The sequence below is a fragment of the Panthera leo genome, chromosome B1 (genome assembly GCF_018350215.1).
Source record: "Panthera leo isolate Ple1 chromosome B1, P.leo_Ple1_pat1.1, whole genome shotgun sequence".
Classification (NCBI taxonomy): domain Eukaryota; kingdom Metazoa; phylum Chordata; class Mammalia; order Carnivora; family Felidae; genus Panthera; species Panthera leo.
In genome coordinates, this window is record NC_056682.1 from 171,352,085 (window position 1) to 171,379,105 (window position 27,021).

The 27,021-nt window shown below is 33.5% G+C and overlaps 1 protein-coding gene and 1 pseudogene across 23 annotated transcripts in view; one reads left to right on the forward strand and one right to left on the reverse strand.

Moving 5' to 3' along the window:
• N4BP2 (NEDD4 binding protein 2) overlaps positions 1 to 27,021 on the reverse strand; it is a 154,209-nt gene that overhangs the window by 86,509 nt on the left and 40,679 nt on the right. For 21 of the 23 annotated variants that reach the window (XM_042936559.1, XM_042936543.1, XM_042936544.1 and 18 more), the window contains 9 exons: positions 24,843 to 24,919; positions 20,322 to 20,477; positions 16,357 to 18,746; positions 15,670 to 15,755; positions 15,105 to 15,150; positions 13,390 to 13,586; positions 10,512 to 10,630; positions 6,114 to 6,252; positions 324 to 512 (listed from right to left, as the gene is read on the reverse strand). In XM_042936559.1, the coding sequence (XP_042792493.1) occupies positions 324 to 512; positions 6,114 to 6,252; positions 10,512 to 10,630; positions 13,390 to 13,586; positions 15,105 to 15,150; positions 15,670 to 15,755; positions 16,357 to 18,746; positions 20,322 to 20,477; positions 24,843 to 24,919 (3,399 nt within the window). Of the gene's footprint in view, positions 1 to 323; positions 513 to 6,113; positions 6,253 to 10,511; positions 10,631 to 11,079; positions 11,322 to 13,389; positions 13,587 to 15,104; positions 15,151 to 15,669; positions 15,756 to 16,356; positions 18,747 to 20,321; positions 20,478 to 24,842; positions 24,920 to 27,021 lie in introns of those variants that run through there. The other 2 variants (XM_042936566.1, XM_042936567.1) reach the window with 2 other exon arrangements.
• LOC122218824 lies at positions 8,495 to 8,589 on the forward strand (annotated as a pseudogene).

Below are 27,021 nucleotides of genomic sequence, written 5' to 3' on the forward strand. Positions count from 1 at the left end.
GCTGTCTTTCCTTCAGAAAACCTGTATCTGTTTAGAAGTAGTACTGAATGACAGAATTTAACCCAGAAGAAAATATGGACTGTCAGAATAAAAATTCATGTAAGTCATAAATGCAAAAGGAACCATAGAAATTGAGCATTTCAAAGGAGACATAATTCTCAGAACCATACATTTCTTATATATCAGGATACCTTATGTCACCTATATAATCTACATTCCCCAGAATAACTTGATCTAGTCACAATACGAGTATCACCTGCTTTAAGATTATTCAGACATCGTAAGGGACAAAGAAAGAAACAGTAATCAGTTTTCCTCTTTACCTGCTGGGCATAAAACGTGGCAACGTGTTTTTTCCCCATCCGATAAGCTTCTTTTGCTTTGCTGTAGCATTCCATTCTCTTCTGCTGATGAAGGAAAGCCTCTGCCCTGTAGTCATTATACTCTGGATACTCAAAATCCTGGAAAGATGGTTCACTTGGTATATCTTCAGTCTCTTTCGATTTCTTGGCCTGTAAGATGTTACACAATGAGTAAAATACAAAGAAAGTAGAAAAATACAGGCTTTACCTTCAGAAAATGTATGTGAAAATTGGGCTCTACTATTTTTTTTTAAGATTTTAATTTTAAGTAATCTCTATACCCAAAGTGGGGCTCTAACCCACAACTCTGAGATCAAGAGTCACATGCTCTACTAACTGAGCCAGCCAGGCGCCCCTCTATCATTTTTTGTCTTTCTTCTCAGAAAACAGACTCTCCCCAGAGTCTAGCTAGTAAGTCATGCATTTCGTGGCTATCATTTTTTCATGCTATAGGGTACCTCTCCTTTAACCACTCTTATCTTAGAAGATGTTGAAAAGTTCTCTAAAATTATCAAAATATAATTAGGTCACAAAATCAAGCCAAAAGAGAAAACACACACTATTCAAAGAATAACACTCATTTATCAAATGCAAAATTTACCAAATTCTAGTTTGCAAACCCATTCAAAAAGTCTAATCATTGAAGGTAGTAATGGCATATTTCAATTTATGTGTTTTAAAAAACAATCAATAAAATAATTAAATAGTATTCTTTTTAAAACAGAAGGGCATATAGAGTGACCATAGCTAACAGTAAAAATTATAAGTAGGTTTATGGGGCAGGTCACTACCAACTAGCCACTATGGTAGTGTTGACTTCTGAGCCTTTTGAAAAATCATCTATCAAGTAATTGTCATCCAAAATACACCCTTAAATTATACAAGCAAAAGTAACTCTAAAACACAAAGTACTGAAAATAATTATGCCTCAAATACTCCCCACCAAATAGAAAATTGCATGTTTCTGAAGATGTGTCTAAAATATCAAAAGTCAGTGTTTAAAAAACAGCAAAATATAGTGACTTCTATGTCCAGTTTGGTTTTTCATTTATCACATACTTTAAAGTGCTATTTGCAGACAACTGCTCACAAACGGGATCTATGTTTAGATCCCTGTTAATGGATTTTTTTTAAATCTTAAAAGAATTCCAAGTATCAGGTGCCATACGAAGTAATTTAATGAACATTTTATATAAACTCAATCCCAAAATCCCCCCAAAAAATATAATCTTCAATATCTTAAACAAATCATGCTTTTCTGATATAACTGAAAGTAAATTAAATGGTATAGGCTGTTAAATTTCTAAAAACTGAAAATTGTCATTAAATTAGAAATATTATCAAAGATTATAATTATAAGGTACTGTACAATCTTTAAGAAAATGCCACTTTAATTTTTTAAGGTAATATCATTTAATATATATTAAATATTACATTTAAATTATATGTATATATTATATAATACACATATTACCAATTGACCATTTTTTCAAATTTCCTGCCTGTGAGTAGAGTCAGAAGTCACAAAAGGTTGGGGGGGGGGGGGCGGGGAGAACTGGTCTAAAATATAGTAATTGATTGTATACTCTTTTTACTCATTACACTTTGCTTATTTAGCCCCTAGAATTCTAGAGGTTTAAAACAAGTTAAAGAATAAAGATATCATCATCCTCCAACTCATTACCGAAGTCAAAAATCTGTAAATACACAGTTGATTTACTTTTGCAACAAATACCCAACTTATTTTATGAAAGAACACAAGGCTCTCTCTCACATCAGAATATTCATAGGACCTACACACATCCTTTTGTCCCTCTTGCCCGTACTTAATCACAAGCTTGTTTCATATTAATGTTTAAATATTCCATGAGTAGATGGCTTGAATCTCTGGTAAAAATCAAACATTTTAAAGGAGGGGTTAATAAAAATGCTTTCCATAACTTTTGAAAAGCCACGTCTCTGTTGGTGTTCATACAAAAAAATGCAAATCACATTTGGTTCTCTGGGAAGAGACCCTTTATTTCTTATTCTTTTAAAAAGAAAAAAAAAACAGTATATAATGAGAGATACTTTCTCAAATAGCTACCCTTTTTCAAAATAAAACTATGATTTTTTTATATCCACTTTATACTGATATGGTTTATTATAACCTCACTAACAAGGGCCAAGTGAAATATATGCTTCCTAAGAATTCACCTCATTAGTGCCACTTATGTACTACAATACCAAAACCATCTCCCATGGTTAACAAACTTATAAATTTTATTAAAGGGTAAAAGGAAAAATAGTAGTATTAATAAAACACAGTTTTAAATGCTAGTTCCTTGAAAATAGATAAGCCAAAATATTACTGATACCAGGATACTCCCCTTTAGTATCTGTGGTCCCTTCAGGTCCTAGGATATCAAAGACAGAGTATTCTGCTCACAAATGTTAAAATATTTTTATCAGCATTATGATGCCTGCCTATATTTTGTGAAAAAAAGCTAAGAATAATCCTCAGAATAACTTAAAGTCTACCTTTTGGCCAATGTCTACATAACTCACAAAATCTACTTTTCTTATTTGAACATCTGCCATTTTGAGCAGGCACACCTTCTTCTCATCACCTCCTCTATCACCATAATGACCCAAAGTGCCTTGCTCTATTATCAGGTGAAAGAAGAAATAATCTTCATTCCCACTTGGCCTTGACAGTCTCATCATCAACTTGTATCCTCTCTGCATCTTATGAAATACTATACCTATCTATCCATGATGAACACAGGCATATTTAGCACTAACAGATCACATGAATACAAAAATTAACTGAATCCTATATATCAATAAAGTGATGGTGATATATTGAACACAAGTTATCCCTGGTGGTCTTAATTAATAAGAATAACAGATGATAAAAAAAAAAAGCCTGAAGCTAACACAAAATTTATATACAAAATCAATTATATTTCTATGCACTTATAATGTTCAATCCAAAAATAAAATTAAGAAAACAACTTAATTTATAACTGCATCAAAAAGAATAAACTTAGAAATAAATTTAACAAAACACATGCAAAATTTACACTCAAAACTACAATACAATGTTGAAGAAATTAAGACCTAAGTAAATTGAAAGATACTCCATGTTCATGGATTGAACACAATATTGTTAAGATGGCAACACACCTCAAGTTAATCTACAGACTCAATACATTTCACATAAAAATTCCAGCTGGCTCAGTTGGAAGAGCATGCTCTTGATAAGAGGGTCATAAATTCAAGCCCCATATTGGGTGTAGAGATTACTAAAAATAAATAAATAAATAAACTAAAAAAAAACAAAAACAAAAAAACAAAACAAAACAAAACCTCTTTGCAGAAAATGGCAAGTTGAGAACTACAAAGGGACCAGAAGAGGCAAAACAATCTTGAGAAAAGAACACAGTTGGAAACTCACATTTCCTTATTTATTTTTTTTTTAATTTTTTTTTTTTTAACGTTTATTTTTGAGACAGAGAGAGACAGAGCATGAACGGGGGAGGGTCGGAGAGAGAGGGAGACACAGAATCGGAAGCAGGCTCCAGGCTCTGGGCCATCATCAGCCCAGAGCCCGACGCGGGGCTCGAACTCACGGACCGTGAGATCGTGACCTGAGCTGCAGTCGGACGCTTAACCGACTGAGCCACCCAGGCGCCCCTCATTTCCCTATTTAAATCTTAACTACTAACCTACAGTAATCAAGGCAGTGTGAAACTGGTATGATGACAGACATACAGATCAATGGAACAGAAATGACGGTCTAGCAATAAACTTATAGTCAATTCATTTTCAACTAGGATGCTAAGAAAACTAAATGGGGCAAGAACAATCTTTGCTACAAGCGGTGCTGTGACAACTGGATATCCGCATGCAAAAGAATGAACTTGGATACCTATCTACATACACCATATACAAAATTAACTCAGGGCAGCCTGGGTGGTTCAGTTGGTTAAGTATTCGACTTCGGCTCAGGTCATGATCTCACAGTTCGTGAGTTCAAGCTCCACATCAGGCTCTGTGCTGACAGCTCAGAGCCTGGAGCCTGCTTCAGAATCTGTGTGTGTGTGTGTGTGTCTCTCTCTCTCTGCCCCTCCCCTGCTCACGCTCAGTCTCTCTCTCTCTTTCTCTCCCTCCCTCCCCTCTCAAAAATAGACATTAAAAGAAATTTTTTTTAAAGAATTAACTCAAAATGGATCAAAGATCTAAACATGACAAGCACTAAAACTATAAAACTGTATTTTAGAAGAAAATATAAAAACAAACACAAAAAAATTACTATATAACATGAAAAACAAAAACACTTCATGACCTTGGATTAGGCAATGGTTTCTTAAATATGACACCAAAAGTACAAGCAACAAAAGAAAAAAAGATAAACTGCACATCATCAAAATTAAAACTCTTGTGCTTTAAATAAAAGACACCATCAAGAGCAAAAAGACAACACTCAACATGGGAGAAATTTTACAAATCATATGTCTGGTAAGGGACTCGTATCTAGAATATATAAAGAACTCATACAACTCAAAAATAAAAAAAACTTTTTTTAATGGGCAAGGAATATAAATAGACATTTCTTCAAAGAAGATATACAAATGTCCAATAAGCACATGAGAAAGTGTTCAACATCACTAGTCTTCTCTGAAGACTAGTGCAGATCAAAATGACAAGAAGATTCTTTATTAACCATTTCTTTTATTTCCTGTTTTCTGATGCTTTGACATCCAGGGCCTTGCTAACCCCTAGAGAGGCAGTACCCCCAACCCTGGGGTTAGCCAATTCTGAGAGATAGCAAACAATTCATCTGCTAGCATACCTTACATATGTAAACCCACCAACCTAGAGTTCATACCCTCAACTACTTCCTTTATGGGGTTCTCAACCTCAGGGTCACCATCCACATTGTCTAATCACCCATGCCAGATACCAGAACACCAGGGACAGTCCCTACTCCCCAGAGCCCGCTGAAACTGTTCAAACTAGCCAATCTTAAACCTGTTTACCCTGCCTCACCTATTCCTCCCCACAGAAACGACAAAAAAGGCTCTTGCCCACATTTCCACTCTGCTCCCTGTCTCCTGACTGACCCTGGTTCTTCTCCAGGTGGCCCTGGATGGCAGGCCATGCCTACTGTTTCTAGAGATCTGTGAGTATAATAAATTTCTTCCTTCATAACATTTCCATGTCTAGGTATCTTACCATATCTGATTAAAACAAATCCCATGTACCCTTAGGACAACTTCACAGCCACTAAGATGGCTATAATAAAAAAGACAGATATTAACAAGTGTCAGAGATGATGTGGGTAAATTGTAACCCTCATACATTGCTGGTGGGAACATAAAATGGTAGAGCCACTTTGGATAAAAATTTGGCAGATTCTCAAATAGTTAAAATTTTCTGCCTAGATATTTAACATATTTACATCCTAAAACCCACCATAGTACCACCCCACCATTATTCAATTAAGCCCCATATGCTACTGTGTAGAGTCTATACAGAAAGTTATAGAAATTCAAGTGCTTACCATATACAATGACATTGAATAAAAAATCATAATCGGCTACAAATTCATTATTTTGAACAGATATCCCACCTAAATGAAATATGCTACTGGTGGTTAAATTTCCAATCTAGTTAAAATGTGAGAAATAATCATTAAATTACATCAACAAACCAATTACATTTTCATATGAATTTATTTATAATAAAAAATAAGTAACTCTATACCTTTTTCTCCTTAGACTTCTGTGTAGCATGAGAAGTGACATTCTCATTTTGATGAACAAACTCTTGCGCTACAACTGTTTTCACAGGGTCTCCTTCAAGAACACAGTTTAGAAACTGGACTGTGTGTTCTAATGAATAGCTGTAGAGAGTTATAAATATGATGTCAATAAAAAAAAGTTATATGAAACATTAACATAAGCAACACTTCAAACATTTTAAAATATGAAAAATTGGCTCATTTCTAAGTTTTAAACACTAACTTTATGTATCTCAAAGACTCAAGAGTGATAAGAAGGAAAAAATAAGCCCCCCAAAACTAATTTCTGTAAATTAATACCAAATGGTAACATATTGATAATTAATTCACTGTCTGATCTTTTATTACAGATTGATTATCCACAGCAAATCTTACTTTCATTTTATCACCTATACTTCTTAGGTCCCTTGCTGGATTCACACATGGTTTCAGTTTCCTTCAAACATCAAACACAGACAAAAGATCTTTAAACTGCCATTTTTATTGTGTCAAATTTTACTTTTTACTTAAACCGTAAGGGTCTAGTCAGAGAAACTCTAAGCAGGGACACAGAAAGGAAAAAGTAAAACACTATCCTACCTCTCACCCCTAATTATTCATGCATATTTTCACAGTGATTCTATATTGCAGGCAGTATCAAATTCTACAAATTGACAAAGACTTGAAACACTCATGTTCCAATATCTAAAGAAACTCATTTCAAAGCAAATTATAAATGATTTTATACTGCTCATTATTTCAGGCTATATGCCTCTGATCTCTTCCAATGACCAGGTAATTAAGAGCTGACAAGAAAGGAATATTTGTGAAATGTGATAGTTCCCCTAAGTAGTGTGACATGTTGTTCTTCTTCAATTTAGTGAAGACAACCTTTGATGGAGAACCATTTTAGACTACCAATTCCACTTTAGCCCTGATCTTGCTGCCTCAGATATGCTCAACAAAACAAACAGAGGTTCCTAGGGGTAGAAGCTACCAGCAACTATCCACATCCTAAATAGCCCTTAAAATTACGGGCTTGTTTACTCATGGGGCTGGAAGGCAGTATCTTCCATTAGTGATGCTAGAGGAGTATGGCCCTGGAACATTGTACTGTAGGCATATTCTCAGTAACTGAACCCACTTACCCTTCTTACCAGGATGATGGTGAAGCTACTGCTAACTGAAAAAATTATACAGCTGCTGGAAAACAAATGGAGGCAATTGACCATCTACCCTGATGGGCCGGACTAACCCATCACTCTGGGCATCCCCAGGAAGGACTCACTCCGTCCCCCTTACCTTGTCTGGGGACCCACAATTCTAGGTTTTTTACAACTGGCCTTCTTGCCCCAGGTCCCTATAAAGGAGAGTTGCCATATACCAGTGCCACTCCCCTAATCCCCATGTCCACCCCGCACCCCACCCCCTGGGGAGATTTTAATACATAACTCTAAGAAAACAGCAAGTTAGGTAGCAAAAATAAATAGGGAAATTGTGGATTGGAATAATGACATTAAAAACTTGATTTAAGTGACATGTTTAGAACTCTACATACTCAGCAGAGAATATTCTTTTTCAAAAGCACTTTCATGTAATATTTATAAAAACTGATCATGTATTAAACCACAAAGAAAATCTTAAATTTCAAAAAGAACTCTTCCAGGCCACATTCTTGTACCTCAATAAAACAAAACAAAATAAGCAATAACCCTCACCCCACTCACCACCAAAGCCATTAAACCATTTAGAAAATTAAAAAGCCTTGGGTAAATGAGAAAATCAATCTGAATTAGAGATTATTTTTAAAATAATAAAAATGAAAATACTACATATCAAAATCAAAGTATTACATATATATCGAAGACATGATAGAAAGAAAAAATTAATGCCCTTAAGTGTATTTGTTATTAAAGACTGAAAGGAAACAAAGTAGCCAAAAAGTTGAAAATACATCAACAAATTTAATTTAAGAGAAAGGAATTATCAAAAATAGAAAGGAATTGCCAAAAATTAAAAACAAAAATAAATGATTAGAAATATAAAATAGACTTTGATCAATAAAAGAAGAGCTTGTTCTTTAAAAGGATCAATCTGGTGCTCGCTCCAGCAGCACATATACTAACATTAGAAAGATACAGAGAGGGCGCCTGGGTGGCGCAGTCGGTTAAGCGTCCGACTTCAGCCAGGTCACGATCTCGCGGTCCGTGAGTTCGAGCCCCGCGTCAGGCTCTGGGCTGATGGCTCGGAGCCTGGAGCCTGTTTCCGATTCTGTGTCTCCCTCTCTCTCTGCCCCTCCCCCGTTCATGCTCTGTCTCTCTCTGTCCCAAAAATAAAAAAAAACGTTGAAAAAAAAAAAAAAAAATTTAAAAAAAAAAAAAAAAAAGAAAGATACAGAGAAGATTTGCATGTCCCCTGCACAAGGGTAACATGCAAATTCGTAAAAGGGCCAATCTGATAAAGAGCAAAAACAGAACACAGAAAAATAAAAACATTAGGAAAAGAAAAAGGAATACAATCAAATACACAACAGTGTTTTTAATTATCAAAGAATATTACCTATAACTTAACAATAATAAGATTGAAAACTAAGGTAAAACTGATTTTCTAACAAAATACCAGAACAGACTCATGAAAAAAGCAATCTGAATAAAGCAATAATCTTAAGATAGTGAAAGATTCTGAAGACCTTCTCTCTGAAAAGGTACAACTCCAGAACCTTCAAAGTACTAATTTACTTAAACTTTCTAGAGCATACAGAAAAACAGCAGTCTTTCCAGATTATTTTATTAAGTCTAATACTAAATAAAACTCTGAAACCAAAATATGCCAAAGAAAACACAAGAACAGAAAATCACAGACCAATCTCATTTAATTGCTGGTGCAAAAATCCTGAAATCAATTCTTAAACTGCATTTAAAGAAAAAAAATCAAAAATAAAAATCTGAAGCTAAAATAGGTTTTATTCTAGAAATCTATTGTGATTGAAATACACTAATAAACTACAGAAAAATCCATATTAGATTCTCAGTTATAAAAAGGCATCTATTCAAAACATCTCTTGCCAAAATACAAATTTAAGAAATATACTAAGGGGCGCCTGGGTGGCTCAGTCGGTTAAGCGGCCGACTTCAGCTCAGGTCACAATCTCGTTGTCCGTGAGTTCGAGCCCCGCATCAGGCTCTGGGCTGATGGCTCAGAGCCTGGAGCCTGCTTCCAATTCTGTGTCTCCCTCTCTCTCTGCCCCTCCCCCGTTCATGCTCTGTCTCTCTCTGTCTCAAAAATAAATAAACGTTAAAAAAAAAATTAAAAAAAAAAAAAGAAATATATTAAGATTGAAATATATATTATTCAAACCAGAAGTATTCCTAACATGCCAAACATCAAACATTGTGTGTAACACTACAATAATTAAAACAATATGGTGGAAACCCAGGACCAAACGAAGAGCTCAACAGAACTGAAAAGTCTTTAAAGGAAAATGTATATTTTGGAATTTAGCAAATAATAGTGGTTGTATTTTATATCAGTGGGTGAAGATAATCTATTCATCCAGTTGCTTATTTGGAAAAACAATTAAGTTAAATCTCTACCTCATACCATACACATAAAATTTAGAGGACTTTGAAAACTTAAAACTCCTGGATAAATGGGAAATGCTAGATTATTTAAAACTTTTTAACTATTAAAAACACTGAAGAAAATATTTTTATAATATTGGGGAAGGACAGACTTCCTAAAATGACATTAAACTCGGAAACAATAAAGGAAATGATTTTCTGATAAAACATATGAATTAAAACATGTATATGCCCAAAGTGACTATATGCCAGGTTAAGAGCTAAGTATCAGAGTAAAATAATAATTATAATCTATAGAAACAAAGATAACTACATATAACATATAAAATGAGCTCTCACAAATGAAGAAATACAAAGAACCAAATGGAAAACAGGCAAAGGTAAGCAATAAATAGAAAAATAAATTAATGGAAAAGGTTCAACCTTCCTAGTAATCCACAAAATTAAAATTTAAACAACAATGAAATATTTTACCCATCACGATCCCAAAACTTTTAGAGATTATTAATATCCAGGGTGGATTACACTATCAGTACATATAACACAGAAAGCCTTTATCCAAAAAAAAAAAAAAAAAAAAAAAAAAAATTTGGCTTACACATACAAAACACACACACATTAGTATATATATGAGAAAAAAACTGAGGCCTATAAACCAATTTCCAAAACCTGCTCACTTTCTGCATTATGTACATTGCATTTAATTGTTTATAATATACTGATTACTTGTTATCAGAAAAATTAAAATGATACACTTTCAATGACATCACAATAGAAATTATAGATAATCCTATCACTCACTTGTGGTCCTTGAAAATGTCCACCAGAAAATTTTGGTTAATAGCTGGAAATATCTTAAAAAGCTGCTTCTCCTTTAGTTTAGTGGCACAATCTTTTTCAAACATAAGTGCCTCCCTTTTCTAAAACAAACAAAAAAGACAAAAATCATCCTTCAGATGGAATTTATAACACTAATCATGCTGATCCAAAAGCATGGTTATTTTGTTGCAAAAAGATTAATCATTTAAAAGCAATCACAGACTTTCTTCACTGATTAAAGACTGAAATTAGTAATATAAGTATTCTTGCACTATTTATTTATATCCCATTTTTTGCAAAGTATTTGAAGCTGTTCTTTGATATACACACACAATCACACAAGTACATATACGTGTGCAAGTGTATATAAATATATACATACTCTCACATAACATACCCAGCATATTCAGACATATTATATAAAACAGATGAAGATATATGTACACATATATAAACAGGATATAAATAAATGAAGAAGTCAGAGAGTAAAGTAAGAATATAGGATAAAGCTAGCAAATAAAATTAGTATATAAATGCATGCCATAAAATCCTGTACAATTGCTAAAGATGGGCCACAAATTCAGTTCTGAGCTTCTTAGTGGCCAAAGCAAAGGGGGAAACAAAGATTCTCAGTGTCCATAAAATAAAAACAAACCAGTTGCTCAGGAGAAGTACAGCTTTTTCTGGTACTGAGACCTGAGAGAAATTTCTCCCATGGGTCCTCATAAAAGGGACACTGTGTGATGCTGTGAACAACGTCCTCAAAAACATATTCTCCTCAATGGGCAGAAACTACAATGTACAAATAAGTTGCAAATTCAGGTTGACAGAAAATCTTAAAATTCACAATTTTAAAAATTTTCACAAACATATTTACTCCAAAATAACTGTATGAGACCTGTCACTAATTGTTGTTTTCTCACAAGTTATAATTGGATCCATTTAAATTGCCAAACTAAGGAACTTTCTTAAAAATGTGCTTTTTAAATTCTAACCTAGGAATATGGTAAACATTCTTAAAGTGATTTCTAACTCTGAGACAATTTGTTGACGTTGTGATGTAGGTACAGAATATTTTTGTTTGCTAGCAAGATGCTAATATCTGAAAAATAACTTCCTATAAAATTTCAAAGGTGACTCTGAAAATATAAAAATTGTAATAATCTAGGACAACCTTAACATATTTAGGTCATTTATAACACCAAACAACAATAAAAGAGGATTCACAACAGGTGACAATCTGACCAGTAAAAGGGACTGGTAAAGCTGAACACATCACACATCACAAGAGTAACGGAAACAAGCCACCTCAAGAATTAAAAATATTTCATGTTTTATTTAAGATACACATTATAATCTGAATTTACTAAAAAATTCAGTGATCAGATTTACTAGCACCCTACCAGGTCACAGAGTTTCTAAACTACAAATTCTAAGGTCTCATCAATGAACTGAAAACTCATGACCTTATTCTACTCATATATTATGCCTAATGTTTATTTTATATTCTTTGCTTAAAAAAATACAAAGTGTATTTCTGCTTTGGAGATGAAGAGTGAAAAGAAAGCATTAAGTAAGAAATTCTCTTACTGAGGCTCTACCTAAGGAGAAGTATCCTTGGGACCAAATAAGCTCAGCTTCTATTTACCCAACCCATAGAAAGATAAGCAAAATTCACTGATAGAAAAAAGAAAAATGCATTAAGTTGGGAAGTGAAGGTACTCATTTGTTCACTATTACACTGAGAAATTAATTAAAAGACAGATTAGAACCATAGTTTCAGCATTAAAAATGGAGTTTCAGGTAAAGGTGTCACACTATTTGGGCATAAGTTATAAGATTTCCTTATTTTTAAGAAAATACATTTCTCCAATTTATTACATATATAAATGAAGAGGATATTTGAAAGAACATTACAAGACGTTACCAAAGAGACTGCTTCTTGGACTATGTAAACATGCAACAATGGTAACAAATTTCCAATTTAATTCACAAAATAACTGGGAAAAATAAATACGAAGGTAGAAGAATCCCATCATTCTTCCTATGCCCCAATTCTATGTATTTCAGCCAAATATAAAGGTGCTCCTTTTGAAGAGTCAAATGAGTAAGAAAGTAAGTAAAATGTTTTAGATACATCTAAGAATTATTTCTTTACTTTGAGAACTGGACTAAATAACCTCTAAGTTCTTTTCCTTTTTGATTTTGAAATTTTCTAATACTAATTTTCAGAATTCCAAAAAAGGCTGAGAAGAAATGCAAAAGAAACCAAATTCACTTATGGCCTCGTAAAATCTGATATGCTGAATAAGGAACAAAAATAAAATTCAAAATAAAGTTTCTGTTTGAACTTGTTTGACTGAAAGTTAGAAAGAGTATTCAATTTCTTAATTCAAATTCATAAGTTTCTAAAATGACTCTCTAAAAAATTTTGTTTTGAAGTTGGGATAGTTCTTTAATAGCAAGACAAACATTTCTTTTTACTGATTTATGAATAAAATTATCTTTAAATGAAAGATTTCTTTCTTGTTTTTCTAAAATTAAAGAATTATAGAAGTAAATACTAAAAGCCAAAAAAATGCAGCTTAATCACCTGCAAAATTAAATCTAAAATAACAGTTTCATACAGACAGGCTTTTTTTTTTTTTTTTTTATAGAATATCAACTAATCTCCCAAAGGCAAAAACCTCCAGCTTCAAACTTCAAAACAATTTTCAATTTTAACATTAACTTCAATCAGGTTAAATACAGATTCCAGACTAGAAAATTCAGAATTAAATGAAAATCACAAAGTAAACATACAATCAACCTAGAGTCAGAGACAAAGGCTTAATGGTTAAGGCTTAATACTAACTCATACCAAATCATGTTTTTCCTGTAAGGCAATTTCTTCTGACATTATTTCTCTGAGTGACACTTTTTTAGTTTGAGTGTTCCAATGATCCAATAAGGGTAGCATTTCAGGTGCTGCTAAAGTCTTCAGTAATTTTTTGCCTGTTCTCTGAGATGACTTTTGTTCAGGATTATCAAGACCAATACTCCCAACCAGGGAAGGATCTACAAAAGCAGTATAAATAGTGTCAGACCCTCAACAATAAATATACAAATTAAGCATTACTCATTCTGTTACAACTACCTCAGAAAGACCAAAGAAACATGATTTTTTATTTCTAGCTTATATAACATAACTCTGAGGTTTCAAAATAGATAGTCACATAATTGCAAACGAGACATATGTATAAATGTAGAAACGTTTCAAATGAGCAAGGATGTGGGTATCATTGTAAATCAACTCAATAGTTTCTACTTTTTCTAATATTTATTTTGAGAGAGAGAGAGTGACAGAGAGAGAGAGAGAGAGAGAGAGCACAAGAGCGAGTGTGTGCAGGCTGGGGGAGAGGGGCAGAGAGAGAGAGGAGAAAGAATCCCAAGCAGGCTCCGTGCTGTCAGCATGGAGCCCGACAAAGGGCTCAATCCCAAGAACCGGGAGATCATGATCTGAGCTGAAATCAAGATCAAACCAACTGAGCTACCCAAGTGCCCCCCCGCCCCCAACTCCTTTTTTTTTTTTTTTTTTTTTTTAATCACATCAACACAGAAAAAATGACACACACATACATTGGTAAACAAAGGGAGTTGTAGCCCGGTGGTAGTGACCAGCTAGAGTAGCTCTGGTCAGCTCTGCTCAGCCACTCCAAGGACTGAAAGGACCAATATTCTGGCAAACCTGCAACCCACTAGAGGCACACAACAAATAAATACTGAACAAATGATATATTCAACACAAGGAAGAAACTGAACATTCTAAGAAGTTCACAATAACAAGATTTAATGTATAATATTTCAGCATCTCTAAGGGTAGCAGCATATTTTATACATTCCTTTGCTTTCCCAGAGAATAAAGAAACAGCAGATACTGCCATCCACATAAACTCTGATACCCTTCCAGTACCTCTAGCTCTCAAATAGCTTTAGCTCTTGAAGCTACAACTAAAGAACACCCAAAGAATCTTCAACCTGGAGTCCTAGTGTGAGGCGTATAAAAGAGGCATCTGAAGGAAACGTGCACAAAAGTAGGCCCGTTAACAGGTCCGCCACCCTGCACTAATCACTGACAACACTACCTAAGAAGTTGTCTGGAATCAAATATTGTCAATTTGGCAGATGTTACAAAAGCAGGCTGACTTTTGTGCTCTAATAATATTAACATCAGTAAAAATTTTGAATAACCAAGTAACAACTGAATGATGCTCTCAATCAAACACATGAACATGTTAGTGCTCTCGAACCAGAACAAAATCTTAAACAGGCAATACCCTGACTATACGTATTAGAGCACACCACAGGTGGTCCACTGCACTCATGAAAGTTAATTACAGGTGCTTTTTAGTTCTTCTAGCTTTATTTTATTTCAATATTAAATGTTAAATATTTTAAAAGAACTTTAATTTCAAATCAAAATTCCTGGGTAACACATTTTGTGGAAGTATATTTAATAATGCATTAAAATTCGTACACATACACCAAGTTTCAACATCATGACAAGAACATTAGAAGTAAAAGTATGTGTTTTACCTCGCATAAACTTGCCAGAGGATACTTCTTCTTGTCTTTGTCGCTCCTAAACACAAATGCAGGACAGGGGATTGGCAAAGGAGGGTGCATTATAAAATAAGATTATATTATTTTTCTCTAGAAATCACTTCTCCTTGTAAAACTATCAATTGTCCTTGCCAAATCTAAGTAAAACAATAAAATTAGATATGATTATGAAGTAGGACTATATTAATATATTTTTGCCACTTACAGAGCTCTTAGGCTGGTTTTGTTTTGGTTTTTTTTTAGCAGTTTTTGAAATTTAATCAATCAGTGCTACAAGTCTTTAGAGTAAAAACTATTTATGACTTTTTCTCTTAAAAAAAGTCAACAATCATATTGAGCTCCATCATTAGTTATATAATTTGGCCCATCTGGAAATAACCAAAAATACTAGAAAGAGGAAAAATATCAGTAACCTATTTACTGATAAAAATTCATTCTCTCTCAAAGTCAAAATTCAATAGAAATCTTTCATACAACAGATTCTATTAAGAGCAAAGTGAACACAAAAGGAGCTCTTTATAAAAAGAAGCCTACCAACCATTACAGATTCTTTCCATTTCTCATGAATCACTTTAGCCAGATTCAGATCTATATGAACCACACAATCCTCAACTGTTAGAGACCCTTGTGAGGAGGAAAAAAAGAAAAGAAAATATGATCATTACTCATTATACATTTTGAGAAAACATACTCAACCACCTTATTCATCATAAAACTAATTCATATTATTACTAACCTGTATTTCTAGTTCTAAAGCTCCTAGAATAATTTTTTTATGTGCTATGTCACTGTTTTCACACTTCTTGGTGGGTGCAATTATACAATGCTTCATATATTTAAGTTATTCCTGTCCATCAGTTTACCTGAATATATTTAAGATATTCATTTCCATTACTCGAGACTTTTCAAGAAGTGTGTTCTAAGAAATTAGTCTTGCCTTAAGTATATCTGGAGTAGCACCACAGATTCAAAAAGGTTCAACTGTGCAAATAAGTATGAGGTAAATACCCAGAAAACTTTCAACATATGCATGGGATGAACACAAACTCCATATAAATACTCTCTATTTCTTTAAATTACATTTTTTTGAAATACTCTATAAACAAATGTGTCAAAAATAAGGTATATTTCAGTTAACATAGAACATAATTTCAAAATGGAGATAGAACCCTGAATCTGTTTCTATTCACACAAAGATACATATTTAGGTAATCTTTTTCTTTACCTGAATCAATACCAACAGGGCCAAATAATTCATTGAGCTGAAAAGCCAGCTCAGGAGGTAATGCCAATTCCAAACAGTCTATGGTCAGAGATTTGGCCATCATTGGCATGGGATTCAACATCTCAGTTTTATCTTCTTCACTAACTCCAGCTGACAAAGTACTCTCAGCCATTAGAATTTTTTCCATTTCCTGTTCATCTTCATTCATAAATTCTTCAGTGTTTGGAAATTTCACATAAGTCTTAGGAAGATTTTCATTTTTCTTTATTTCAAAAGAGTCAGTAAAATCAACTTCTTCATTTAACTCCAGATTTGAAGTGCTCGATACAGAGTTTAAAACATCAGACAAATTCAAAGAAGAATGTATACTGTCTCCAATCTCTGTGACTTCTAGGTTCTTCTCCATGTCCCTCACATCTTTAGCAGTAGTAGCTTTTAGAGTCCCTGGAAAAGGCTGCTTAATGTTATATAAACCTGGAAGTTCTGCCTGACTACCAGGAAGTACTTCATTAGTATTCTTTAGATCTGTAGTGGCATTAGGAAATAAATCTGTTATGAATCCTGGTTTTTCAGTAGTGATAGCTCTTATTTCTGCCTGCTCTGAGTCTCCCTTTTCTGAATCACAGGTAGACTGCACATTAGTGTTACTGACAACAGTGCCATGGCCAAATTCTGGCACAGAAGAAATAGAATCCTCCAAGGTTCCTCTTTGGCTAATAATTTCCTTCAAATTTAATCCCAGAGAAAACGGCCCAATTTGTGCTTCGTCGTATGATTTTTGGATATTCTCAAATTCAGTATCCTCACATAATTTAGTTTCAGAGTCCAACAAAAGGCTTGTAGCCCAAATAATATCTTTGTTACACCTCTCATATAAGTCTTTTAGGGCTTCTAATGAAAAGGACCCAAAGAGTTTACAAAGAATGTTAAGATTTTCAGATTCATCAGCACTGGTGAGCTCACTTTCTTCAACATATGTGCTTTTATCATACATTACCCTGTATGGAATTGTTTCCTGAATGTCTAATTTTGTGTTAATATTGAAAGCTTTTGGTTTAAATCCATCTAATCGTCCGGTTAATACTCTCACAGAATCTGAAACACTAATTTTATTCTTTTCTATTTTCCATAAGAGAGCAAAATCCTGTGGTTCAGTCTGGGTACACATGTCTTCTTCTATTCCAGGGACTTTCTTAAGTTTTCCGTCTGGAAATTCTGCTAAAGTTTGTGGTCCTACTACTCCAGGAATAGTTGGCCCACTATTGGTAAAAGTAAGAGACAATGTGTTTTGTCTATGAATCTTTTTACTTGGACAAGTTTTATTCTCACAGGCCATTTCACTGGATAGCGATTCAGAACTTCCTAGAGTAGAACTGGAACTACCCAGTGTTTTTAGTTCTTCAGGGCTTGTGCCCCAACAGGCCTCATGTGCTGTGTAGAAGGCTATTTCATTCAAACTGTCATTAGTTCCAAATTCTAGGTTGGGTTCCTTTAAGCTGTCTTTTGGCATTCTTGATCTGTGCTCTCTCTGAGCTAAAGAATCAGATGAAGGCCAGTCACCCACAATGCTGAATGATTGTTTTTCAGTATTTTTATACAGATCAAACTGAGAGTGACTGAAAGATTCTGAAGCATCATCATACTGTGATTTCTTGTCCTCCTCTGTACTTTCAGGTGGAGATTCTCGCTGCTGGATGTGATCAATATTCACAGATAGACTATTATCTAATACTTTGCGTGTCTGAGGACGATTATACTTTTTGTCACTTTGTACAGATGAAGTTTTTTCAGTTTTTCGGTTCCTTTTTGTCCTCTGACCAATAGTCTTATCAACTGGCCAATCACCAACAAAATTTGATAGCTCATGTCTTGGGAACTTTTCCAAAGTTGATTTGCTTTTTGGTTTTCCAAAGGCTTTTTTCTTTACCATGGCTCTTTCTTCCAATATTTCACCAGGTGAAGATTTTTCATTTTGAAATGGTATAGTATTTGAAAGATCATAGTCTTGATTATTTTCACCATAGCAAATACTTGGTGACACTCTCTCTACAAAACTATCAGCATCAGTTTTACTATATTCTTTTTCAGAAGCCATTTCTACTTGCTCTTCTTTCTCACTTTTTTCTGTTGCTTGTCCTTTGCTTTCAGAATCAGAAAAATACATGTCTGAAACTTCCTGAATGAAAGCACTCTGAATGTTAGGATTCATACCACTTATTTCTCTTCTTCCTTTGTTTAAATCTGCATTAGACAGATATGTAACATTCTCAGGTAATATAGTTTCTTTGGTCCCTTCAAGTTTCTTCACTTCAGTTAACTCTAGATGCTTCAAAGATGAGGATAAAACATTTTCTTCTTTTTCAGAGGTAATATCTTCATTGTCTCTTGGGCTGTAAGATTTTTTTTACAGTATTATAAGGAAGTCTCTTAATGTTGCTATTAACATTATGATTTAAATTAAAAAAGCATTTCACCGAAAGACAAGACACTTAACATTTCTTCTAAAACTTCTATAAATAAACTACATTAATTAAAATTATAAAAGCTAATCGTGATCTTTTCCTAGTACATAATGAACACATCCTTTCATTGTAACCCTAACACCTAACACAATGCTTGGCATATAGGAAGCACTCAAACTTTTTTCGAATAAAAAACATGAGATTTTCAGTTAAGGTGTTCATATGCATTAAATATTAAAGGTTCTAAATTTGTTCCCAGAAGAGGACACCTGGCTTCTCTCAGAACCATTTAAGCTTAATATGTGTGAAACTAGGTCTGCCTCTATTAACATCTGTCATTTGCTACAGAGGGAAATACTTAAGCTTCATTTACAAAGTCACGAAGAGTCAACATGATTTGCACAACTAAGAAAAATGAGAGAAAGGGAGGAGAGCTGTCATTTGAAATGTCACCTGCTAAATTTTTTAAAACCATCCTCAATGTTAATTTCAGACTCAACAGCACTTTTGCCTAATCATTACACTTTCAACTTCAATACTTTTTCCTTAGTCAATTTATCAACTCATCTTCCTTTCTTTCTTTATTCCAGGAGCTCTCAAAGTCCCACCTCTCTCATGAAGCTTCCTAAGTGAAATCACATCTAACACTGAGTTTTCTACATGCCAGATGCTATTCTAAGTCCCTTTTAAGTATTAATTCATAATCCTTATGAAATTCTTATGAACAAAGTGTTATGATTGCCATTTTAGAAATGAAGAGCTGAAGTATAGAGAGATTCTATAATTTGTCAAAGATTACAAAGCCTTGGAATTTGAAGCCAGGAAACAGCTCAGGAGCCATGCTCTAAACCACTTTGCAACACTGCTCCTCAATAAAAGAGCATTTATGAATTTTCTCTTCCCATCTCCTTTTTTTATAGAGATTCACCAGCCCTTATCATCAAAAAGTATGGGCGATTTAGACTTCTATCTATATTTAAGGTTATTCTTTAACTCACCTACTTATTCAATTGTTCATATGTCCTAAATGTTTAACAGATTCAGTACCATGCTAGATTGCAAACTTTCAAAAGGCTATGACTTGTATTACTTATTCAAAGCATTTCATTAATAATCAATTTTTATAATACTAACTTGAAAGAGTATTTTCACTAATACCTGAAGAAACACAAAATAATGACAGGCAATAACCAATAAATATTGGAATAGTGGGAAGTTACACAAAGAAAGCAGGAGTATTCACAGTATAAACATGGACCCACAAAACCCTGAGGACCCACAAAACCCTGGGACCCACAAAATCCCATGTCATTGCTTACATAAATTTACTTCTCTTGCTAACCATATACATCTTGTTTCAGGTAAGACAATGATCTAAACTCAACAAATAACAAACATCTATTTTTATTTTTAAAGTTATTTGGCAGTGATTTCACAAGCTACAAAATTATTTTTTAAATTATATTTCAAATTGAATTTTTGTACACAGGGACTTTAACCTACCTAGTACTTCTGTCCTCACAAGAATATGCACACAACTCAATACGTTCAATTTTCTCTGGAACTGAAGAACTCATGATTATTGGCACTGAAACAAAACGCTGATAGTGTTCCAACATTCTTGTTATTTTTTCTTTGCTTACCCCATGAATATTACGCCTAAAAATTCCAGGGCAGAAAAGGGTAGAAGAAATATTGGTAATTAAAGTTTAAAAAAAATGGAACACATAACACCAAGAAAAACAATGATATATTTTTCATTTTTTTTAACGTATACAAAATAATGCTCTATTTCTAATATGTAAAAATATCTAAGCTGGTTTGTCATGACACAATATATACAGACTCTAATTTTCATCTTATTCAACATGTCTTAAATAACCATTTTTTAAATCATTCCATATAATCTTTTCCAAACATCTTTTATCAACTTGGAAAAAAACAACAGATCCTAATAACTTTAAAAGAAGCTATTCTCAAGCTCTGCAAAAAAAACTTCATAAGAGTATGACCATTACTTCCAGACTTTAATTATTAACTAGTAAGTAAAAAAAATTCTACTAGTCTTCCACTTAGGCCACTATGGCAGACTAGATGTCCAAAGGGCCCTCCTGTTACAATAAAACTGAATCCCAAGTCAATTTAAGCAAATGTATATACATTTTAAGTTCAAGAAAAGAAAAAAATTCCTTGTATCTTAAGTCTCTGGATATCCAAATATGAAATTTGTTGTATTTGTGCTTTCACTCATGGTAGCTTATTTCTTTATTTTTGTTTATGAACTCATATTCCGTTGAAACTAATACTAAAGGATCCTTAGGCCTTAAACTGGGGGTGCTTTTCTTCATACAACGTCTGGATTTGCATCTGCCAGGAGGCCAGATGGTATGCTTTAGTCTCTCAAGGATCTTAATCTTCATGAAGACATCTCAGTTGCAACACTGCTATCTTGGGTTGGATCCAAGGCTCAGTGTCTGGATCCCAGGGCTAAAATTAGTATTTGCCATGTTGGCAAATCTGGGTTTCATATTTACCTACCTCAATCTTGTCTGGTTTCAGATCACAGAGAAGCAAAGAGATAGAAAATATGAAAGAGAAGTTAAGAGACATAGACATAGAGGACAGAACAAAAAGGCAGTATACATCTAATCCAAGTCCCAGAAAGAGAGTACATGGGACAGAAGCAATTTAAAGAAAAATGGCTGAGAATTTTCCAGAACTGATCAAAGACACAAATACCCTGATCTCTGAAGCCCAACAAATCCCAAACAAGATAAATAAGGAATCCACTAGAAACATGGTGCTGAAGCTGTCATTCACCAAAGGTAAAGAGATGATGTTGAAAGTAACCAGAAATTAAAGAAAGAAAGAAAGAAAGAAAGAAAGAAAGAAAAAAAAAAAAAAAAAAACTAGTTACTGACAAAGAAACCAAGTATTAGAATCACAGCTGACTTAACAGTAATGGAAGGCAAAAGAGAATTAAACGTTATCTTCAATAACAGAAACTGTCAATCTAGAATCTATACACCCAGTGAAAGTATCTTACAAGAATGAAGGCAATAAAAGAATTTTCAGATTAAAAAAAAAAATGAGTTTGACATGAAACAGAACTATACTGTAAAGAAATTCCTAAAAGATTGATGTCAGACAGAAGGAAATTCCCAGGTGAAAGATCTATGATGCAAGAAAAATTAAGGACAAAGCAATAACCATATGAGTGAAAACACACATTGTCTGTACACTGTACAATCATAGCACGTAAGTTGGAAGGCAGGTAAGTATCAGAGTTAAAATGTTTGAAAATATTTTTATTTTTGAGAAGGCTAAGAAAATGGTTTAACCTTAAATTTAAAGTTTGCATGATAAAAGTTTTAATGTCACCATTAAAAGAATAAAAATAGTGTATATAATTTCCAAATTAATAGAGAAAGAACAAATAAATAAGAAATTTGCATTCAGTGAAAAAAAATCCAAAATAAGGCATAATAAGAGGGAAAGAAGTCAAATATATAATTTTCTGCGACAGGAGAAAAACAATCACAGGAAAGGTGAGATAAAGAGAAAGTGCAGAGTGAGACAGTAAGAAGCAAGACCAATTATATGAATAACCAAAATAACTATAAAAGAACTAAGGTTAGCAACAAAAAGCCAAAGATGGACAGAGGTTTTCTGAAAACCTAATTATACTAGTTATAAGAGATATGCCTAAATGTAAAGACACTGAAAAGTTCAAAAGTAAAAGTATGGAAAAAGAAATAACACCCAAATCCTAAAAGGAAGCTGGTGTAGTTCTATTAATATTAGACAAATTAGACTTTATAACTAAAATTAACATTAAGGATAAAAGAAAATCACTTGACAAGGATAAATGGTTCAATTAGACAGATATAAAAATTTTAAGCTTCTAAGCACTTTAAAAAATATCCTCAGAATAAAGTGAAAATAGGCAGAATTATATAAGAAGAAATGAATATACTCAACATAACAGAGAGAGAGTTCACCACACCCTCTCATGCAGATTTCCTCATTCCTCCCTTAAACATTAATCCATCAAGCAAATTTTTTTAAAAAGATGTGAGCAACAGAATAGGCATGATTTAATAATATATTAGCATACTATAACATACTATATATAACAAAGCATATATTTTTATCAAGCAAACAGGAAACATTTATAAAACACTGACAATATACTAGGTCACAAAATGTATCTTTTATACTATCAGAGAATTAGTAATCATACAAATCGTACAATCTTACCTACTACAGTTAAACTGAAAATGAATTTTTTAAAAAAGATGAATTTAAAAATAACCTTTTCAGAAATTTTAAAACATAGTTCTAAATAACCCAAGGGTTAAAAAGTAAAATTAATCAAAATGCAAATAAGGGGGTAAATGATAAAAAGAAAGTATTCTATATTAAAATTCTAGGAGCATTAAACATAGTACCTAGGGAAATTCATAGCATCAAATGCTCATATAAAATAACCTAAACTTTCAAGTGAAATCTTATAAAAATAACAGAATAAACAAAATAGATTTTTTTAAAAAGCAAACGAAGTAGAATAAAAGAGAAGCAGAAGTGAATTGAACATAAAACAAACTTATAATAGAAAGATTAAGCAAGCAAAGTGATGTTTATTTGAAAAGGCTAATAAAAAATCTGATCTCTGGTGAGAATAATCAAGAAAAAAAGAAGACACACATAAATACATTCAGATTAAAAAGAGGAACGTAAGTATGGATGCAGCAGAAATGTAAAGGTAAGAGAATACTATAATTATTTTAATAAAGTCTAAATAAATTTGAAAACTTTTAGTGTAATGACAAATTCTAACTGAACCTTCTTACAAAGAAATCACCAGATCCAGACAGTTTCATAAGTAAATTCTATCAAACTTTCAAACTCACATAAACTCAGAAAAGAGAAACAGAAGAAACACCTTCTAATTAATTTTATCAACCCAAAACCATGATATCAAAACCAGGCAAAGAAAGGGCAAGGAAGAAAAAATTACTGGTCACTCATTTATACAGATGCAAAAATCCTTAACAAAATATTAGAAAACCAAATCTAGTAATGTATCAAAAGCATATAAAAAGGAATGGAAGTACTGATACATGTTACAATAGGGATAAAACCTGGAAACATTATGCTAAGTGAAAGATGTCAGACACAAAAGGCCACATATTGTATGATTCCATTTATGGGCAATGTCCAGTACAGGCAAATCCACAGAGACAGAAAAGCAAATTAACATTTGCCAAAGGAAAGGGAGAATTGGGAGTGACTAATAGCAGGTACAGGGTTTCTTTGTGAGGTGATGGAAATGTTCACTAATCAGAGAGTGGTGATGGTTGCACAACATTATGAATACAGTAAAATTAGGTTACCCTTTAGTTAGTATTAAAAGTAGTTAAAATTACCAAGAAGAAAATACCCTGACCAAACTCCAGTTATGCCTATCTCTAAGGGAATACAGAGCACAAAGCAAAACACATGATGTATCCATGTCGTAGGGTAACATTTTTATTCAAGTCAAACAATCACATAAAAAAGCATAAGTTTTGGGAGACGGGCAAGGAGTGGGGAGGGTAGTGCAATACTTGGATAGTTTGACATCTGCTACCTTTTCCACCTATACCTCCCTCACTTCCTTTCAGTATTCTAAGTCACCAGGCAGCTACAATGATTTACTCCTCCCATAGCACAAGGTTCAGGTATGCCAATCCCCAGGGTCTATTCTAATTTCAAATATTGACATTATATTATTAATAAGCAATAAAGTACTGACTATATAAGACAATTGTAATTTTTCTGTTAATTAACTCAGTATTAGGAATAAGGTACAAACTCTTCAAAAACTGAAAAAGAAAGTCTATAGGAAATACAAAATTTGTTACAAAAGCTGCAATCCAATCTATTTTGTTTCATTGATTATTTATAGAGAGAAAAAATCTAGATGGACTTTCTATCACTGCCATAAAATTAAAAACGTGTTAGATGGTCTCTACATTTTACCTTGCAAGTTCCTTTGGTTTGAACTTCCACCATGTGTCCGGTTCCCGGAAAAGAACTTTATATTTATGTTTTTGAGACTATGTACAAAAAAGACAAATGTATTTAAAAATAATTACTTCCATGAAATTAAAGGAATTGTTTCCAAATTCATAGCATGTTAACTGAAAGAACCTAAAGATTATCTAATTGTGACAGGTTTGTTAAATCGGCAAAATGCACAATCTCATTGACCCAGCAATTAACTTCCAGAAATTTATGCTACTAATAAATTATTATATGACTGCAAATACACACACACACACACACACACACACACACACACACACACACCCCTAAGATATCCAGTTCATTATTATTTGTAATAGCAAAAGGAGACAACACAGTGACTATTAATGTGCAACTGACTAAATAAATGAAGGTACAACCATACAATGAAAATACTTACAGAAATTTTGAAAGTTCTATATGTGTTAAAAAGAAAAGGCCCCAATATAAACTGTTAAGAAAGACACAGAATTTTCACTTGGGTAAAAAAGAATTAATCACACATTTTTACACAATATAGAAAACTTCTGGAAAGATTCTAAAAAATACTATTAAAGACTTTTTGGCACTCTTTTTTATAATTTGAATATTTATCATACATGCATTACTTTTATAATTTTGAAGCTATTTCAAATAATAGCTCATTCAATTTTTCAAAACTCTAATAGGACTATTATCTAAAAGCTATGCCCTACACTTCTGCACTAGATCCTATCTCCTCTCTCCACCTCAAGAATAACCAAGTTCAGCAATTCTCCCCTCTGAGTTATCATCAATTTTTCCCTCCATCTTGAATCAATCTTATCACATTCAATTATTTCTCCCATTTTACTCTTAATCCCCTTTCCTCTGCCAGCTCCCCATTTTCCTGCTTCCCTTTGCAGGAAAATGCCTTCAAAAGAATTACTACACTCTATCTTCAATTCCTCTCATCACTTCTCTTAAACCCACTCCAATTGGCTACTCCACTGAAACTGCCCATCAAGACCACAAATTACCTCCACATTGAAAAATGCTACAGTTAATTCTCAGTCCTCTCCTACTTGACTCTCAGCAGCATTTATCACAGCTCACCACTTCTTTCTCCTGACACTTTGTTCCTGCATACTTGCTTTTCCTCCAGCTCCACTAAAATGTGTCCTCAGTCTTTTTTGCTAGTCCTTCTTTTCCACCCACAACTCTTCCCACAGTGGAATGCTTAGTCCTTGACTTAGTCCTTGGTCCTCTATTCTTAATCTATACTCACTTCTTTAGTAATATCATCCCATTCCTTGGCTTTGAATATCACCCATATGTTAATGACTCTAATACCTATTTTTAGCTCAGAATTCACTCCTGACCTCTGGACTCGTAGATCCAGCTACCTATTCACCAAACTTCACATATTCAAACCTAAACTTTTGAAATCCATTACTCCAAAACTATTCTATCTAAACCCTTTGCCATCATTCTCAGCTCATGGCAACCTCCAACTACACAGGCCAAAAACCAACCCTAATGTCACACTGAATTCACATCCATATCAATCCAACAAGAAATTCAGTTGGTTTTACTTTCAAAAATATATCCAGAATCTAATCACTACTCATCATCACTTTCACTGCCACCATGTTGGTCTAAGCTATATGATCTCTTACATTAATTACAACTACAGCCCTCTAACTAGTCTCTCTGCTTCCATGCTTGCCACTCCAGCCCCAACCCCAAGTCTATTCTCAGCACTGGGCTACAGCAATCCTGTTAACTGTCATGGATCACGTCACTACTCTGCTTAAAACCTGGTTATGGACTGAATGTTTGTGTCCCTTCAAACCTCACTCACCCCATGTGACTATATTTGGAGATAGGGCATTTATGGAAGTAATCAAGATTAAATGAGGATATCAGGGTAAGGCTCTGATCTGATAGGATTAGTATGCATACAAGAAGATACACCAAAGAACTCACTATATACAATAAGAGAACATGCAAGAAGGCAGCCATGTGCAAGCCCAGAAAACAACTCTCACCCAGAGAACTATGCCATATCTTGACCTGGGATTTTTAGCCTCCAGAACTGTGAAAAAAAAGCAAACAAACTACTTTTGTTGTTTCAGACACCCAATCGTGGTATCTTATTATGACAGCCTGAGCA